We start from the raw sequence: 19,209 nt of genomic DNA on the forward strand, positions 1-19,209 counted from the left end.
GGCTATATTGATTTAATTCTGCTTCTTGCTTTTTTCCATTAGAATTATATCATTTCAATATACCTTTGCCAATTATAATTTGTCTTTTTATTTTTTTAATTTAAAAAAACATGCTAATACTTTGTTTTAAACTGTATTTCTTTCATCACTAACAATATTGAGCCTTATTTGTTGTTCATCTTTTGGTTGTATTTCTTTGTAAATCATGTGCTTTGAAACTGTCTTTGTGGCTCTGAATGTTCTAACAAATTTGTGTAAGCTCTTTAAATAATAACTTTTTGTCATATTGCTAAAATTAAAGTAACCTGTTCTTCTTAGGAGGAATATCAGTTATATGTTCTTAGTAAAGTTGTATTCTTTCCAAGATTGAAAGTTGAGTCTATATTTGAGAATCTATTTGAGGACCTTGATTATGGGGATGGAAAGTTATTACATAGCCTTTTGCTCATTAAAAACATTGGATCCTTATACTTCTTTTCTTTCAGAAGACAGATAATTCTCAGGAGCCAAAGGTAAGAGCTCTTTGTGGCTTTGGAAGGAGACTTCTTTGAGGCTTTCAGGTACAGGATGTATCCACCTAGTGGAGGGTGACCTCAGCCTTGGTTTATTTGATCATTGAGCTAAGGTGGAAGGAAGTTAAAATTACAATATTTGAGATTTCTTGTAGGAAATATAATGGACTCACATATCAATATGGTCTTATTGATATATTGAGACTGCCGGTGTTTGAGAAATGAATGTGTTCATCAGGAAAAAAACATGTGATGTTACATGAGTACTTTTTTTTTAAATCATTTTCTTTTTAGAATTAGAAAATAGAAGGAGCTCAGGTGTATAACCACTGCTTTCTTGTCTGTGAGTGAGGACTTAATGGTCAAAAAGTTATTTCTTTTCATTCAGGCTCAAGCAAACTGTCGAGTAGGAGTTGCAGCCTTAAACACTCTGGCAGGCTACATTGACTGGGTGTCCATGAGTCACATCACTGCGGAGAACTGCAAGCTGCTGGAGGTACTGTGCCTGCTGCTCAACGAGCAGGAGCTTCAGCTGGGAGCAGCCGAGTGTCTTCTCATTGCAGTGAGCAGAAAAGTAAGTTACCACTTCAAACTGGCTTTTATCCGTGCAGTCTCTGAGGGGGGTGCTTAATTGTTGTGGCAGAAAGACATTTAAAGGTTTGGGTGTTGTTTTTTCCTTGATACCAACTAACTACCTACCTTCAACCCCTTTGTTGTTGCTTTGTTTTGTTTTTAAATATATTTTTTATTGTTTTCAGAGAGGAAAGGAGAGGGAGAGAGAGATTGAAACATCAATGATGACTGAGAATCATTGATCCGGCTGCCTCCTGCATGCCCCCTTCTGGGGATCAAGCCCACAACCTGTACATGTGCCCTTGACCGGAATCGAACCCGGGACCCTTCAGTCTGCAGGCTGATACTCTACCCACTGAGCCAAACCAGCTAGGGCCCTTCAACCCCTTTGGACAACAGTTTGCCAATATTCTAGGGATTTATCAGCAGAATATACAGAGGTCTGTCAGGCTACTTGGTTCTCAAAACAGCTGTGAATCTTACCTCTTCACACTTAAGAAATAAAGTTTAAAACTCAGTGTTTGTGTCAAAGAATCTTACATGATGGCTGCACTGGCTTTTTATCTATCTTGACTAACAATAGGGACCATGACTCTTTTCTCCATAGGAACTCTATCATCAGATGTAACTTATTTATCTTTCGTATCAGCACTATTGCCCACACATTTAAAAATATAAGTTTTATCCAGATTAGGTTTTAAAAAGCTGGCTTTGCTCTAGTGTTCAGTCAATCTGGGGGCTATAAGAGAAATTATGAAGTCAGTATATTTGATTAGATAGGTAAGAAGATGTTAGTACTTGGAGGCTTTTAATAATATAGTTTTTCTATTACCTGTGTTTCCCTAAAATTGGGTCTAGGGCAAGTTGGAAGACCGGAAGCCCTTAATGGTCTTATTTGGAGATGTTGCTATGCATTATATACTCTCTGCTGCACAGTGAGTATCTACTTTTCTATGTTTTTTTCTAATTCCTTTGTTATTCTGTATCATACTTGGATATATCTGAAGTTCCTGTCTAAATGCTAGCAGTCCATTGATAGTGTTTCTAATTAAAAAATCAGGCAACCTTGGGGTTAGAGATCAACCAAAGGACTGTATGCATGCATATTAGCATAACCAATGGACACAGACACTGGGGCGGTGGGGGCTTGCCCTCAGGAGTGGGAATGGCTCAATCAGGGGAAAAGGAGACATATGTAAAACTTTAGACAATAAAAAAAAAAAATCAGGCAACCTTCAAGGGACTGTTGAATCTTTTTGAAGACCTTATACTGGAAATAAGTCGTGGCCACTGACTCAGCACCCACTCACTTTCAGTTTTCCCCATTATCCCCAGACAACTCATCTCCATGATGCTCTTTGTCTGCTTCTGATGATCCCTAAGCCTCCTAGTCTCCTTGGTGACTAGGCCTGAGAGTGCTTAGGTATGTGCCCTGCAGATATGGTCCCAGGGCCTGCCTGATTATAGAACTTCAGACACTCCTCCCTGATCTTCTCATCAGAGTAATTAATACCTGAAGTGTTGAGGCTCTTGGAAACAGCAGGAACAGTGTGTTCAATGAGAAATGTGTGCATAAACCTATAAACATAGTCAATGTCCTAAAATAATGATTCTGCTTGTTTTCTTCTAATTGCTCTGGAAAAATTTTTTTTTCCCAAATATTTTTATTGATTTCAGAGAGGAAGGGGGGGGAGGAGAGAGAAACATCAGTGATGAGAGAATCATTGATCGACTGCCTCATGCCCCCCACTGGGGATCGAGCCCACAACCCAGGCATGTGCCCCCAACTGGAATCGAACTTGGGACCTTTCAGTCCGCAGGCCGATGCTCTATCCACTGAACCAAACCAGCCAGGGCTGCTCTGGAAAATGTTAAAGCATTTCCTGATAATGTGTTTCTTACCAGGGAGCCACATAGAACTGTGTCTGACAAATAGTTGAAGCTGTTGCAACACCCTCTTTTCAATACTCTTCACTAATTCTTGGTCCCAAGGATGAGTGAAAAGATGTGCGACACATATGTGTTACTTAAAATCTCTAACATCCTATTCTAATACAGTTATGATGACTTTCTTTCCTATGGAGACTACAGCTCTGTTTTTAAGGGGTCCTGTTAATTAAAGGAATGACATTTCTTTTGAGTAGCTACTGTAGGTTCTGTCTCCAAGACCCATTAGTTCTATAGAGACCATGACATTCACCCTAAGGTGTCCTATCTCTGTTTGTGCTACTAATACTGGTTAGCAAAGCTATGATTCTAACCCAGGCAAGCAGACTCCAAAGCCTGCACTGGAACCGTAATGCCATACTGCCCTTCAGTATCACTAGAGCCTAGGTCTTGCTTACCTGAAGGCCTACGCTTTTTACATTATACTCTACTGCCTCCAGAACACAGCTGATATGGCTGCTGTCCCCACTGTTCATTATTAATTCCTATTACTGTAATAGTTGTACATCATAACAGGTCAGTTTTATTTTATTTTTTAAATTTTTTATTGTTTAAAGTATTACATATGTCTCCTTTTTCCCCCATTGACCTCTCCCTGGTCGTTCCTACCCCCCAGCACATGCCCTCACCCCCCTACTGTCTGTGTCCATGGGTTATGCTTATATGCATAACAGGTCAGTTTTAAAAGAGCAGATAAGGGATTGCAGATTTGAACTAAATAATGAGACAAAGTTATGCTTTTATTATAGTTTTTTAAAGACTTTATTTTTTTAATATATTTTTATTTTTATTGATTTCAGAGAGGAAGGGAAAGGGAGTGAGAGGTAGAAACATCAATGGTGAGAGAGAATCATTGATTGGCTGCCTCCTGCTCACCCCCCACTGGGGATCAAGCCTGCAACTGGGGCATGTGCCCTGACCGGGAATCGAACTGTGACCTCCTGGTTCATAGGTAGACGCTCAACCACTGAGCTGTGCCTGCCAGGCAAGACTTTATTTTTTTAGAGCAATTCAAGGTTCACAGCAAAATTCAGGGGAAGGTACAGAGATTTCCCATACACCTCCCATCCCAACACTTGAGTAGCTTCCCCCATTAGCAACTTCACTAACCAGAGTGGTATATTTGTTACAATTGATGAACCTACATTGACACATCAAATCATCCAAACTCCCTAGTTTACCTTAGGGTTTACTCTTCTCCGTGTTGTACATTCTATGGATTATAAGCACTGAATAATATCCCAATGTCAGGTGTATCAGGGTTTATCCATTCACCTATCAAAGGACACCTTGGCTGCTTCCAGGTTTGGGGAATTATGAATAAAACTGTTATAAACATCCAAGGTTAACATGCTATAAACATAATGCAGGCTTTTGTGTGAACACAAGTTTTCAACTCCTTTGGGTAAATACCAATGAATTTATATCAATTGCTGGATTATATGGTAAGAGTATCCTTAGTTTTGTAAGAAACTATCAAACTGTCTTCCAAAGTGGTGTACCATTCCTACCAGCAGTTACTGCGAGTTTCTGTTGCTCCACATCTTTGATAGCATTTGCTATTTTTATTGTTAGATAATTGGCTATTCTAATAGGTGTGCAGTGGTATCTTGCTTTAATTTGCATTTTTCTGATGATATGTAGAGCATCTTTTTTTTTTCCTTCTTTTTTTCTTAATATATTTTTATTGGTTTTAGAAGGGAGACGGAGAGAGATTGAAACATCAATGAGAGAGAATCATTGATCAGTTGCCTCCTTTACGCCCCCTACTAGGGATCGAGCCCCCAATCTGGGCATGTGCCCTTGACTGGAATCGAACCTGGGCCCCGTCAGCCCGCAGGCCAATGCTCTATCACTGAACCAAATCGGCTGGGGCTTTGTGCAGCTTTTTATGTATAGAAGTATATACATTCTTCTATGGAGTCATGCTCAGAGTTTATGTCACTATTCCAGAATATTCAAGGACCATATAAATTACCCAAATTAGAGTGTCTCTTGATGGATGAAATTGCATTGAACGCTATTTTTTTTCTGTCCATCTTTCAGTGTTTGGAGGGTTTTTTTGTTTTGTTTGTTTTTTTAAATAACAAATTTAAATGTTGCAATACAGACCATATACAATTGCATTTGATGGGAATCTCTTTGGTTCTCTTGATGTGCAACTAATCACACTGTTTTCTCATCTTACAGGACTGCTGATGGAGGAGGCTTGGTAGAAAAACACTATGTCTTCCTGAAAAGACTTTGTCAGGTGTTGTGTGCTCTGGGCAATCAGCTTTGTGCGTTGCTGGTGAGCACTTACTTTCTGGAGCATTTCAGGGCCAGTTGAGGAGAGCTTTTATTTTTTCTAATTTAATTTAATTTTTAAAAATATATATTTATTTCAGAGAGAGGAAGGGAGAGGGAGAGAGAGATAGAAACATCAATGATGAGAGAGAATCATTGATCGGCTGCCTCCTGCATGCCCCACACTGGGGGTTGAGCCCGCAACGTGGGCATGTGCCTGACCGGGAATCAAACTGTTACCTCCTGGTTCAAGGTCGACGCTCAACCACCGAGCCATGCTGGCCAGGTGAGGAGAGCTTTTAGAAAATTATATTTGTGTTAGGGCTGACACATGCCATTGATTTTAGCCTCATATGGAGCATTGCGTATAGATTATTTCATGTGGTTCTATAGATTAAATTCTTTTAACGGAGTTTAAATGATATAAATTTCTTTTAACAAATCAATTATTATTAATAAGAGCAAACATTCATATATGTTATTCCATAAATTCAACAGTGCTATTCTTGTGAATTTTGGTACTTACAAAACATCAGTCTGTTAAGTACATTAACCCTTAAAGTCCTATTAGATTATGAAACATGGATTTGAATAAAGAATCCTTTTACCAAATTTAAAGGATCTATTGTTGGATCATTAAAGGAAACTTTAGTCTGATTTACCTAGAAATACCTATCTTTATGGAAATATTTAATACTTGGTCTTATAACTTGAAAGATAGAATACTGGGACAGACATTTATCTTTTATGTTATACCTTTTCCTGGTAGCTTGAATAGTGAGAGGATAGAGCTTCAGATGTAAGACATGTACCATGGAGTGATTATTTAATGGGCCACAGAGATGTGAATAGTTCAGAAACAAAGAAATAATATGGATATCTTTCTGTGATTTCTGAAATGAATACTCTTGTTTTACTATTTGACTACAGAATGTGTTTGTTTTTTTATTTATTTTAGAGAGAGATCAATTGTGACATCGATTGGTTGCCTCCCATATGCATTCTGACCAGAGATCAAACCCACAATCTGGGTATGTGCCCTGACCGGGAACCAAACCCGCCATCTTTCAGTGTATGGGATGATACTCCAAGCAATTGAGCCACACCTGTCATGGGCAGATGAGTTTTAATGATTATGATTAAGGAAGTAAAGCGGCTTTCCTGTTTTTTAGCCTTTGAAATGAGGTCTTTCTTAGACCACAAGGAAGTATACAGTCATTTCAAAACTGAAATTTTGGAGGATTTAACTTATCTGTATTTGTTATTCTACTCTTCCCATTCCCCTCCCCTAATCAACATCATTAATGTAATGGACTTTTTGTCCTACAGGGTGTGGATTCTAATGTAGAAACACCAGCAAACTTTGGAAAATACCTGGAATCTTTTCTTGCTTTCACAACGCATCCAAGTCAGGTAAACATTACGCAGGTAACTTTTTGAAATTTGAGTTAGGTAAGCCAAAACAAAGCACTATGGCCTAAAGTAATCAGCAGCTCATATATAAAACATGACTCGTATGGCCTTAGAACATAACTACAGTATCATTAAGAGACTTGCTGAATCATCTTCTTAAACCAGCATTAAACCATCAAGGTCAGCAGCTTTTCCCCCCAGCTAACATTATTCTGATAATGCTCAATCAGATGTGAGGTATATTCCAGGCAATTTACTACTAAAGATATTTTAATACAAATTAATTTCATCCAACTCAAGATTTTTCTTGTAATACTACCCTGGCATTCCTATAACCTTTCTTGCGTAAACGAGAAGGGGGTAGATTTCGGTTAACACTCCAGGAATTTCACCTAACCCACAGTCTGTCTTATTAACGTGTGGTTCATAATGAGTGGTCATTACTGATGTACTACAGTATGGGCAGTTCAGAGTTTTTATAGAGGTTTATTTTCATGAGAAAATATAGTTGATAATTACTGAGCTAAGTAATAATCCTGGTTATATAAAATCCAAATCCTTAAACAAGTTTACTTTTTTCTCCCCCCCTTTAGTTTCTACGCTCTTCAACTCAAATGACTTGGGGAGCCCTCTTTCGGCATGAGATCCTGTCCCGTGACCCTTTGCTATTAGCAATGATACCAAAATATCTTCGTGCTTCTATGACAAACGTGGTCAAGGTATGCAGTGGAAATCTGAACAGGTGGAATATAGATAAGTACACATAATGCGGCTTAGATTGGCACCATTGACAATGCTGTCTTGGTTACTGTGATCCCTTCCTTGGGCGTATTCTCTTATTCCGCAAGAAGAAAGCAGTCCATAGTGGTTATAATATCTACTGTTTCTATCTTGGAGCACTTATATACCAATATTGGGCTAGATGCTAGATAAAAGAAGCGATAGGGCAAGAGCAGTGGCCATGACCATACAATGAGATAATTGCTTTTCAGAGGTTAAAAGCAGGAAGGAGGGTAGAGTGAAGAAGACTCCAATAGGAAGTAATATCTGATATGAAGGTCAAATGAGAGGAAGATGAGTAAAAAGAGAGGGAGAGTGAAAGCAGACTGCTCACTATCTCAGTAGAGTTGCTTATGAATTCCCTGAGATCTGTAAGGACTCTTACTAGTACAGATGCTTAATCTTGGTTTGTAAAATTAGAGAATGGGACCCATTCAAGAATCCCTTTATTTCTTCAAGGAATTCACCTAGCACGTACCAATGTGTCCTAATTGTCTGCCATAGTCTTTATTCCTTTTTGAATGAAACATAAAAAGTTCCATGCTTATTCCCAGGGTCCAGCATTTAAGTAGCAGATAGTTTTCAGTTCTTTTTTACTTATTTTATGCTGTGTTAGCACTCTGTCATGAGGCATTTTTATACTCAGACCCTTAATAAATTCCATAATTTAATTCTCTTTAAGGAACCTGGAAGAAAGTATCAAGTAAAAGTCCTCTTTTCTGCCACTCTTAGGATTATTGGAACTGGGACCAAATTGTTGACGTGAGATAGACCAGAAGCAGTTATTTATTTTTTCATGAACAACAGGCATTTATTTCTCACAGTTCTAGAGGCTGCAAGTCCATGATCAAGGGGCCGACAGACTCAGTTCTGATGAAAACCCACTTCCTGGTTCATAGTGGCCATCTTCTCACTGTGTCCTCACATGGTGGAAGGGCCAGACCTAGTTATTTATCATAAAATATCTCATGTAAACCCTAACTCTTCTTAGTGCTTGAATTCCAGGAGTTCAAGACTCTTGGTAGGTCTATTTTCATCCCTTATACCAACTATCTTTCTCTTTCCAGATGGGCTTTCCTTCTAAAACAGATAGCCCTAGCTGTGAATACTCTCGATTTGATTTTGATAGCGATGAGGACTTCAATGCTTTCTTCAACTGTAAGTGACCTGGAATGTCTCCCAATAGTCTCAGAATGGCATCTAGTGTTGTGAATCATGGTGCATGACCCGTGGGGTTCTATATTAAAGAGCCCTAAATTTGAACAGCTGCCTGTTTAGTCTCACATTTCAGAGGGTGCTGGGATTGCACTTATTTCAAGCCTAGGTGCATGCACACACACTACCTTTCGAGATTGATTTTTTTTTTAAATATATTTTTATTTATTTCAGAAAGGAAGGGAGAGGGAGAGAGAGATAGAAACATCAATAATAGAGAATCATTGGTCGGCTACCTCCTGCACGCCCCCTACTGGTGATTGAGCCAGCAACCCAGGCATATGTCCTTGACCGGAATTGATCCCGGGACCCTTCAGTCTGCAGGCTGACGCTCTACCCACTGGGCCAAGCCGGCTTTATTGAGATGTAATTCATTTACCATACAATTCACCCACTTGTAGTATGCAATTTAATGGTTTTTAGTATTTTCAGAGTTGTGCATCCATCACCACAATAAATTTTAGGGCATTTTCATGACCCCAAGAAACTCCGTACCCATAAACAGTCAGCTCCCAATCCCCTTTTTTCCTAGCCTTGGGAAACCACTAATTCACTTTCTATATTCTGAACATTTCGTATAAATGGAATTATACAATACTAGAGGCCCGATGCACGCTTTTATTATTATAGATGTGATCTTTTGAAACTGCTTTCTTTCACTTAGCCTAATGTTTTTAATATTCATTTATGGTATAGCATGTATTGGTACTTCATTACTTTGTATTGTCAATATTTTATTTTATGTATATATACATTTTACTCATCCATTCATAAATTGAGGAAATTTGAGCTGTTTCCACTTTTTGGCTATTTAGAATAATCTATAATAATAAAAGCATAATATGCTAATTAGATCAGACAGCCGAACAACCTTCTGGACATCCTTTCAGACGACCTTCCGGATGAAGCCAGGACTGTGAGGGCCGAGCCCCTTGCACGAATTTCATGAATTTCATCGGGCCTCTAGTCTGCTATGACACTGGTGTACAAGTTTTTTAGTGTACATATGTTTTTATTTCTCTTGGGTGTATGCCTAGGAAGGGAATTACTGGATCATGTGGTAATTTCATGTTTAATGTTTTGAGGAACTGCCAGGCTGTTTTTCACAGCAGTCTCCATTTTATATCTGTACCAACCTCATCTTTTCATTCCAACAGAAATGGGAGACCATTTTTTTGTTTGCCATTTACGGGATCTAACTGATAGGGCACCTTCCAGAGATAATTTGTTTTTTAAAATGTCTGGATTTGTTAACAAAGCTTCATTGAACATTTGTTACATTCAAAGCACAAGTCTGCAAAACAAGAGTCTCTTCCAACATTTTTCCCCTGGGATGGATAAATGAATGAACATTAACTAAGTACCTATTATATACCAGTTATTGACTCATGTCTTTCTCTTGGCAGCCTCCCGGGCCCAACAAGGAGAAGTAATGAGGTTAGCATGTCGTTTGGATCCCAAGACTAGCTTCCAGATGGCTGGGGAATGGCTAAAGTATCAGCTGTCAACTTCTGTTGATACTGGATCCATAAACTGTAAGTTGTTTTTTTTCTAATCCTCACTTGAGGACATGCTTATTCATTTTAGAGAGAGAAACATCGATGTGAGAGAGAAACATCCGTCAGTTGCCTTCCCGTAGGTGCCCAGATCAGAGATCAAACCCACAATGTAGGTATGTGCCCTGATGGGAATCAAACCCGCAACCTTTCGGTACATGGGACAACGCTCCAACCAACTGAGCCATACGGGTTAGGTTGAACTGTAATTTTAATTTTAATGTCTTAACATTAGTGAAATATTGTATCAAAGCTATCCATAGAAAATAAACCTTCTGAGGCACACTTCAAAACAATATGCTAATAGTATTCAAAAATAGCTTTGCTCACTGCCCAGTTCCATTCTAGGGAGTGAGACTCCATTTGCACACTGAGAAAGCAGATAACACTACATTTTTAATCTGTTTAAATTAGATAAAGCCACGTTCAGTTTTGCCTTTGTTTTTCCTTTTTCACAGAATCAACTAATTGTTTATTGTTGATTTTTTTACTTTACTTCAGGTACTATCTTAAATTGCATGTCTAGACCTAACTTTTTAAAGCTTTTCAACCAAGCTTTGCATAGCACCACTCCTAAACTCAGAAAGAATGTGCTGTTATTCAGACAGAACAGGAGCAGTACAGGGACTTCCCACTCAGGCACCTCAAAACCTCTGGGAAATGCCACTTTATATAAAATCAAAATCACCCCTCTCTACCCAAATGCATAAGCAAGGTAATTTCTTTGTTCTCTAAATCTTCTGTCTTGTCATTAGTGCATAGGCAACAGGGTTAATAAAGCAGGAAAGGGCCGTAAATAACTGCTTTAGAAAGGCCCATGGTAATCATCAATTACCATGTACATTAGTTACTTGACAATCATGGGATTTAGCATTCAGTTTTGCATATTCACAATTGACTCTGAAGGTCCTTGGTATCAGGTAACTCGAATGTTTGCAGAGGCTCAATATGTTGCATCAAGATGAAGATAATAAATGGGAGCACTAATGGAAGCAAGAAAAGTTTGTAAATCTTTTTGCCTGTGCCTTGCTGTTTGAGTGATGTGGCTTGATGATACTTGTGAACTTGGAGGGTGGCAGAGTTCTCTAGCCGTAGCCCTTGAAATTGTTCTGAGGCTACTACATGTGAAGCGTTATTTTTTTGATCTTATGTCAGTTCTTTGTTGGAAGGATTATTTATGGTCTTAAATATCTTAATTACTTAGATTCCCATGGATAGATTATAAAGAGGGAGGAAGAGAGAACTTAATATTTATCAATTGTCTCTAATTGGTCAAGCACTGTTTTTTTGTATGTTTGTTTGTTTTTGTTTTGTTTTTTAATCCTCACCCGAAGATATTATTCCATTGATTTTTAGAGAGAGGAAAAGACAGAGAGAAATATTGATATAAGGGAAACATCGATTGGTTGCCTCCTGCACTTGCCCTGACCAGGCCCGGGCCAGAGAGAAGCCTGCAACCGAGGTACATGCCCTTGACTGGAACTGAACCTGAGACCCATTGGTCTGCAGGCCGAAGCTCTATCCACTGAGCCAAACCGGCTAGGGCTGTTCTTGATGCTTATATCTATACTAGTGACCTGGTGCACAGATTCATGTACATTGAAAGGAAATTAATTAGAAGGTGGCTGTCGGGGTGGAACTGGGCAAGACGGGCTGGACACAACCTGGAGCCAACCCCCATTGGTCCCTCCCCAGCCGGCCTCACGTGGGGCATCTGCAGAGTGAGCAGGATCCCTTCAGCAGGTGGAGTCCCTCGGCCTGGCCTACGGGGATTGGGCTGAAACCAGCTCTCCGACATCCCCGGGGGTTCCCGGAGTGCGAGAGGGTACTCTGCAAAGTTGCTGCGTTGAGTGTCTGCCCCTTGGTGGTCAGTGTGCAGCATACCTGTTGGCTGATCGGCCAGTCAGCCGGTCGCTTAGCCTTTTATATATATAGATTATTATTCAGTACTCAAAATGGTTTTATAGATAAGGCTCATAGAGCTCAATTCAGACAGCTCATTGTAAGCAGGATAGGGACTCCTTTTCCTTTTTTTTTTTTCTTTCTTTTTCTAGACTGAGGGGTTATCAGGGGTGGGCAAACTTTTTGACTCGAGGGCCACAATGGGTTCTTAAACTGGACCGGAGGGCCGGAAAAAAGCATGGATGGAGTGTTTGTGTGAACTAATATAAATTCAAAGTAAACATCATTACATAAAAGGGTAAGGTCTTTTTTTTGTTTGTTTGTTTTTGTTTTATTCATTTCAAACGGGCCGGATCCGGCCTGCGGGCCGTAGTTTGCCCACGGCTGGGTTAGATTATTCTGTTCCTTCAACTGGGAAATTACCAAGTAGTCTCTAAGGCCTCATTGTCTTTGTGTTTTCTGTGATTCTACATAGAGTTGGTGTGTGTGTGTGTGTGTGTGTGTGTGTGTTTTAAAACCCTGTTTTCCTATAGCTGGAATTGGAGAAGGCGGCCTCTGCTCCATCTTCTCACCTTCATTTGTGCACTGGGAAGCCATGACCTTTTTTTTGGAAAGTGTGATCAACCAGATGTTTCGAACACTAGATAAAGAAGTAAGTAACTGTTTCCCATCTAGAGTTGGTGTGTGTGTGTGTGTATGTGTGTGTGTGTTTTAAAACCCTGTTTTCCTATAGCTGGAATTGGAGAAGGCGGCCTCTGCTCCATCTTCTCACCTTCATTTGTGCACTGGGAAGCCATGACCTTTTTTTTGGAAAGTGTGATCAACCAGATGTTTCGAACACTAGATAAAGAAGTAAGTAACTGTTTCCCATGCTGATTGTGTAATAATTTTGATCTTTTTAAAACTGGCAGAGGGATAGGAAAATCTATGGATGTGTATCTCACAGAAGAGGAAACAGATTCAGGAAGGTTAAATAACATTCAAATTCAAGTGGCTAGTATATAGCAGAGCTGACTCAGGTCTCTCTGACTCTAAGCTCTACAATGATTAGTATTCATTTGAAGGGGATAATATGAGCCTGATACTACAGTGAACCGCAGGTAGGATAACTATTCCAAACCTTAAGCATCTTTTTCAGTTTATGGCAGATAGGCCAGAATGTTCAAGTTTGAGGGTCAGTGTCTCTCTTCTCTGAATAATTTTTTAAAATTTTTATTTATTGATTTGAGAGGGAGAGAGAGGCATCAATTTGTTTTTCCACTTATTTATGCATTCATTGGTTGCTTCTTGTATGTGCCCTAACTGGGGATAGAACCCAAACCTTGGAATATGGGGACGATGTTCTAATCAACTGAGCTACCTGGCCAGGGCCAGATCTTCTTTTTTTATACTTCATATCACCTATCACTCTTATAATATTACCTTATTAGATTAAAATGATTTGATCACTCATTTGGCAGTAATTATATTTTAGTGTATTCTAGGTTAGTTATAGAAAGAATCTTGAAGAAAGGGGGATAGATATAGCGTGTGTGTTTTTTGTGGTTTTTTAGTGTGTGTGTGTTTTTTTTTTTTACAAGTGGCATATTAACAAATTAGATCTTAGGGTCATCTGTTTTTATATGGATTCACTTCAGTTTGAAATGATGGCATTCTGAGTTTGTTCTAAAATATTGATGGGAACCCTACTTGGGTCCTATATTGTTCACTATGTTAGTCCTTTTTCAAGTTTAGATGGGACCTATGTATTAGTAAGTGTGGCAAATCAAGAAAGCCCTTTATTAAATAAATCAAGGGAAATGGCCCTGCTGTTTTCTTTCCTGGCATTTTTTTAAAAATATATTTTTATTGATTTCAAAGAAGAAGGGAGAGGGAGGGAGAGGTAGAAACATCAATGATGAGGGAGAATCATTGATCAGCTGCCTCTTGCACGCCCCCTACTGGGGATCAAGCCTGCAACCTACTCATGTGCCCTTGACCAGAATCGAACCTGTTGACCCTTCAGTCCACAGGCCAACACTTTATCCACTGAGCCAAGCTGGCTAGGGCTCCTAGCATTTAAGTTAGGCACCTTGAAATGGATCCAGATGTATGGGTATGATCCTGCTTGAAGTCAGGGTTTGTCAAGTATTTGTTTTAAGATGTATGAAAGGACGCAGTATTGGGGGAGAGGGGAGTACCTGGTTGGTTGTATGTTGGATTTTACAGTAAGTCCTTGAATATGCTGGTATTTGGCCAAAATACCAAATACTAGTTGATTAAAAAGTACAAAAAAAGGTTTGGAATGTATATACAAGAAAAATATGGGCTAGGGACAAAGCATAGGTAACAATTAGAAATTTGGTAGGATTCATAACCAGTGGTGGGGAGAAAAACAAATGGCACTAAATTCTTTTTTCCTCAGGAGAATCCTAGATGATAGTATTTAGGTTTGTTAATGACATAAAGTAAACCTGAGTCTAAGACCAAAATCAAATGGGTAAGAATAAGCATTCCTAATCAAGAGAGATGAGTGTTTGAAAATATTAAATTATTCACCTACTTGTTAATGAAGCTATAATACATTGTATGTCCCAGAAGCATGCCAGTCCCAGATCTCAGCTTGTTACATTCCCACTCACTGCTATCCATTTCAGACTTGGCAGAGTATTATCTAAGTCTAGTGATTTTGCTCTGTTTCTGCCCTCAATCCCCACTCTCACCCTGGGTCAGTCAGAGCAGATCAGCTTTTATCATGTGAAAGATTTTGACCAAGAGCTTCTTTGAAAAACTATTCATCTTGTCCATAGTGGCATTAGCTGGGCTTGTATTTCCAGTAGTATGGATCCAAGTACATTGGGTAGAGCCTTTTAGCGGCTTTAGCAGTGAATTAATGTAAGGAAGAGCTTTGGAGGGGGAAAAATACCACATTTGGAAGATGAGGATTGATTTGCCTCACATAATAAAATAGAAAGCTATAGTAATTTATTTTATTTATTTATGTTTTAATGCTACAGTGTTTTAAAGCAGTGTAGAACTGGCATTAGACATAGCTCATTTGAGCAAAGTGGCCCAGAAACAACCTGGAGTATATACAGGAAATGACAGGTATTGGTCATTTAATAATTAGCATTAGGCGCTGGTGGGTTTGCTCAGTGGTTAGAGCGTCGGCCCACCAATTGAAGGATCATGGATTCGATTTCCAGCCATGGGCATGCACTTTGGTTGCAGGGTTCCATCCCCAGTCCCAGTCGGGGTGCAAGTGGAAGGCAGCCAATCCATGTGTGTCTCTCACATCGATGTTTCTCTTCCCTTTCCCCCCCACTTCCACTCTTTCTAAAAATCACTGGAAAAAAATATCTTCAGGTGAGGATTAACAACAATAACAATAGTAATTAGCATTAGGGAAAATTAACTGTTTAGGGAAAGGTCCCTAAAAGTTCAAAAACAATGAAAGTAATAAAACAATTGATGGTTTTAACTGCATATGTTTTTTAACTTACAAAATAAACTTTTAAAAGGCAAACTTGGAATAGTATCTGCAATAAATATGGATGGGATTGATATCCTTACTCTGAAAAGCTTATCTCTCTTAAACATCACTAATAGAATATAACTGATATCACTCTGGAGAATAATTTGGCAGTATATTGTTTAGAATAGCTTGTAATAGAGCAGTGAAAATCAATTAGGCTTATATGATGAATAAGGATGATTCTCATAAACAATGTTGACCCAAAACAGCAAGCCACAAAAGTGAATACATTTGAGGTAAAAGTATACAAAAATGAAGGAATCCATGACTTTATGAACACCAAATTCAGGATGGTGGCCACCTTATGGCTGGAAAGGAGGTTATGTGCACAGAGCAACCATAGTATCAGTAACATCTTCTCTGAGTAGTTGTATGGAGGGTCATTAAAGTGTTATACCGTTTTTAAAGGTCTGGAATATTTAACAATAAGCTTTTTGTATAAATTGATAAAAACACTAGAATCCAATGGAGAAATAGATAAAAGATATGATCAGATAATATACAGAGGAGAAACTAAAGTAGTTAATAAATACGGAAAAAAATCAACCTCAGTAGTAATTGAAAAAATGCAAATTAAATAAACTTTTGTTTTTCCTAACTAAAGTTTTAGGGAACAAATTCATTGCTGCTGAGAACATGGTAAGAAGGGCACATTAATGGATCAAGAATCAATTGATAAAACCTGTAAAGAAGGAAAGCAGCTTGACTTACATATATTCATAACTTTTGACCCAATGATTCCAGCCACCCCCAAAAAGTCTCTTATTCAAGAGAAATAATTGATAATGTAGCCAACATTTGTTTTGCAAAGATATATATTAGCATTATATACAATGGTGAAGAACTAGAAATATTCTAAATTTCTAATAGTAGGAGATGCTATATCTTTAAGATAGTACATGGTGGCATAGATGACATTTTTTTTTTAATCCTCACCTGAGGATATTATTCCACTGATTTTTAGAGAGAGTGGAAGAGAGAGGGAAGACAGAGAGAAGCATTGATGTGAGAGAAACACATTGGTTGGTTGCCTTCTGCATGCACCCTGACCAAGGCCTGGGCCAGGGAGGAGCCTGCAATCGAGGTACATGCCCTTGACTGGAATCGAATCCAGGACCTTTTGGTCCACAAGCCGACGCTCTCTGTCCACTGAGCCAAACCGGCTAGAGCTGAAAAATTTTAATACCATGGAGTGATGCTTTGAATTTTAAGGATTAGAAAGTAGTATACCAAACCATATGTGGCAACTGTCTTATGTATTTATAAACTAGAGTCCGAAGGAAAAGTGGTTATCAGCTGTGTCAATCTCCTTTTCATGTCTGTATTACAGGAAATCCCTGTTCATGATGGAATAGAGCTATTGCAGATAGTCCTGAACTTCGACACTAAGGACCCTCTCATTCTGTCTTGTGTCCTCACTGATGTCTCAGCACTCTTTCCATTTGTCACCTACAGACCAGAGTTCCTGCCCCAGGTCTTCTCGAAGGTAAGCTCCATCTGCTTTGTAAACTTTATTTTGGCATTTCTAAGCTAATGTATGTAATTGTTTTTGAAAGTGTGTGAGACAAGTTAATAAACAGACAGCCATTTATTCATTTACCAGATATTTACTCAATACTTATTGTGGATCAGGCACCCTGCTAGTAGAAAAGTCTTGTCCTTTAAGAGCGCTCTGTTTGGGAGGAAACTCATATAAACAGATGTGCCTATTTGGCATTGCAATTATAGACATGTACACTGAGGAATGGAAAGAATAGCTAAAGCAGTGGTTCTCAACCTTCCTAATGCCATGACCCTTTAATACAGTTCCTCATGTTGTGGTGACCCCCAACCATAAAATTATTTTCGTTGCCACTTCATAACTGTAATTTTGCTACTGTTGTGAATCTTAATGTAAATATCTGATATGCAGGATGTATTTTCATTGTTACAAATTGAACATAATTAAAGCATAGTGATTAATCACAAAAACAATATGTAATTATATATGTGTTTTCCGATGGTTTTAGGCGACCCCTGTGAAAGGGTCGTTCGACCCCCAAAGGGGTCGCAACCCACAGGTTGAGAACCGCTGACCTAAAGGGAGGGATCAGAACGTGCTTACAGATTGAGAGGGGATTTGTGAGAGGTCAGTATGGACAGTTTTTGAGTTTCCAGTTTAGGTGACTAGGTGAGTAATGGAGTCCCACCTGAGGGAGAATACTGGATCAGGAGGGAGAGTAGGAGTTAGGAAGAAAAGGGAGTGAATTCTGTTTTGGAATACTATGTTTGAGGTATATGTACAATAGCTAGGTGGAGAGACCTCACACTAAATTGGCTATTTGAGGTTAAAGGTCTAGTAGACTCTAGAAAATTACAAGCTAGTATTAAGGCATCGTCATTATAGAAGTGTCAAGAGGAGAAGTGAAGACCTAGGGGAGAGGAGAGGTAGAGTTAGACATGTTCCTCAAGCAAGGAACCCCGGAGATCACCATCATTGGAGTAGGATGGCAAAGAATGAGAAGCCCCAAAGGAAAAGAGGGAGAGGGAGAGAGAGAGAGAGCCAGAGAAGTGGAGAAAATGTTATGTGACAAAGGCCAGTAGAACTTTGAAAAGGTGAACTCATTTGTTACAACAGAAACGGAGAACTGGAGAATGTCCATTAAGTTTCTAAGTAGACCATTGTTAGAGTGTTACTGCGTCATAGTGACTAGGGCAGCAGTCAGGTTGCATTGGGTTAAAGAATAAATGGGATCCTGGCCAGTTGGTTGAACATCATCCTGTGCACCAAAAGGTTGCAGGTTTGATTCCCAGTCAGGGCTCATGCCCGGGTTGTGGGCTCAAGCCCTAGTAGGGGGCATGCAGAAGCAACCTGTTGATGTTTTGCTCTCACATCAGTGTTGCTCTCTCCCTCCCCCTTTCTCTCTCTCTTAAAATCAGTAAAAAAAGTCTTTGGGGTATGGGGGGGGGGGGGAAAAAGAAAATGGCCTGGGGGCTCAGTTGCTTGGAGTCCCGTACACCAAAAGGTTGTAGGTTCGATCCCTGGTTGGGGCACATACTTAAGTTGCAGGTTTGATCCCTGGTTGGGTGTGTACGGGAGGCAACAGGTCCATGTTTCTCTATCTTCTCTTTCTCCCTTTCTCTCTCTCTAAAAATGAATTTAAAACAAAAGTTGTCCTCAGGTGAGGGTTAAAAAATATAAAAGTAAATGGGAAGTTAAGATGGAGTTAGGGAAGGATGATCACTGAAGTTTTAACAGTGGAGAAGGAAGAGGCATCATTGTAGCTGAGTGTGTGTGATGGCATGGATTGTTCTGAGATTCTTTGTAAAGTGTTTGCTGGTAAGACTGTGAATCTCAAGCCTCTCCTACTTATCTGAGAAAACAAACATCTGAAACTTTGTAATGGCAATTGAAAGCCCTTTCGTTACCATATTGTAACACTTTTGGGATTTTGTTGGAAACTTTGTAACTACTGTTTAAAAGAAATTTACTCAGTTGGTACTGATGAGTGGCCTTTTTCTCCTTCCCCTT

General features: G+C 39.2%; 1 protein-coding gene across 4 annotated transcripts in view; it reads left to right on the forward strand.

Annotated features, from left to right (window-relative positions):
• XPO5 (exportin 5) overlaps positions 1 to 19,209 on the forward strand; it is a 50,031-nt gene that overhangs the window by 6,692 nt on the left and 24,130 nt on the right. For 3 of the 4 annotated variants that reach the window (XR_001361062.1, XM_005860973.2, XM_014535376.1), the window contains exons 6-15: positions 486 to 512; positions 901 to 1,086; positions 1,944 to 2,020; positions 5,223 to 5,322; positions 6,648 to 6,731; positions 7,325 to 7,450; positions 8,579 to 8,669; positions 10,133 to 10,261; positions 12,718 to 12,836; positions 17,029 to 17,184. Coding sequence is in view for 3 of the 4 variants with exons in the window: in XM_005860973.2 (XP_005861035.1) it covers positions 486 to 512; positions 901 to 1,086; positions 1,944 to 2,020; positions 5,223 to 5,322; positions 6,648 to 6,731; positions 7,325 to 7,450; positions 8,579 to 8,669; positions 10,133 to 10,261; positions 12,718 to 12,836; positions 17,029 to 17,184 (1,095 nt within the window). In the remaining variant the exon portion in view is untranslated. The remainder of the gene's footprint in view (positions 1 to 485; positions 513 to 900; positions 1,087 to 1,943; positions 2,021 to 5,222; positions 5,323 to 6,647; positions 6,732 to 7,324; positions 7,451 to 8,578; positions 8,670 to 10,132; positions 10,262 to 12,717; positions 12,837 to 17,028; positions 17,185 to 19,209) is intronic. The other variant, XM_005860974.2, reaches the window with a different exon arrangement.

Source organism: Myotis brandtii, unplaced genomic scaffold, assembly GCF_000412655.1.
Source record: "Myotis brandtii unplaced genomic scaffold, ASM41265v1 scaffold143, whole genome shotgun sequence".
Taxonomy (NCBI): domain Eukaryota; kingdom Metazoa; phylum Chordata; class Mammalia; order Chiroptera; family Vespertilionidae; genus Myotis; species Myotis brandtii.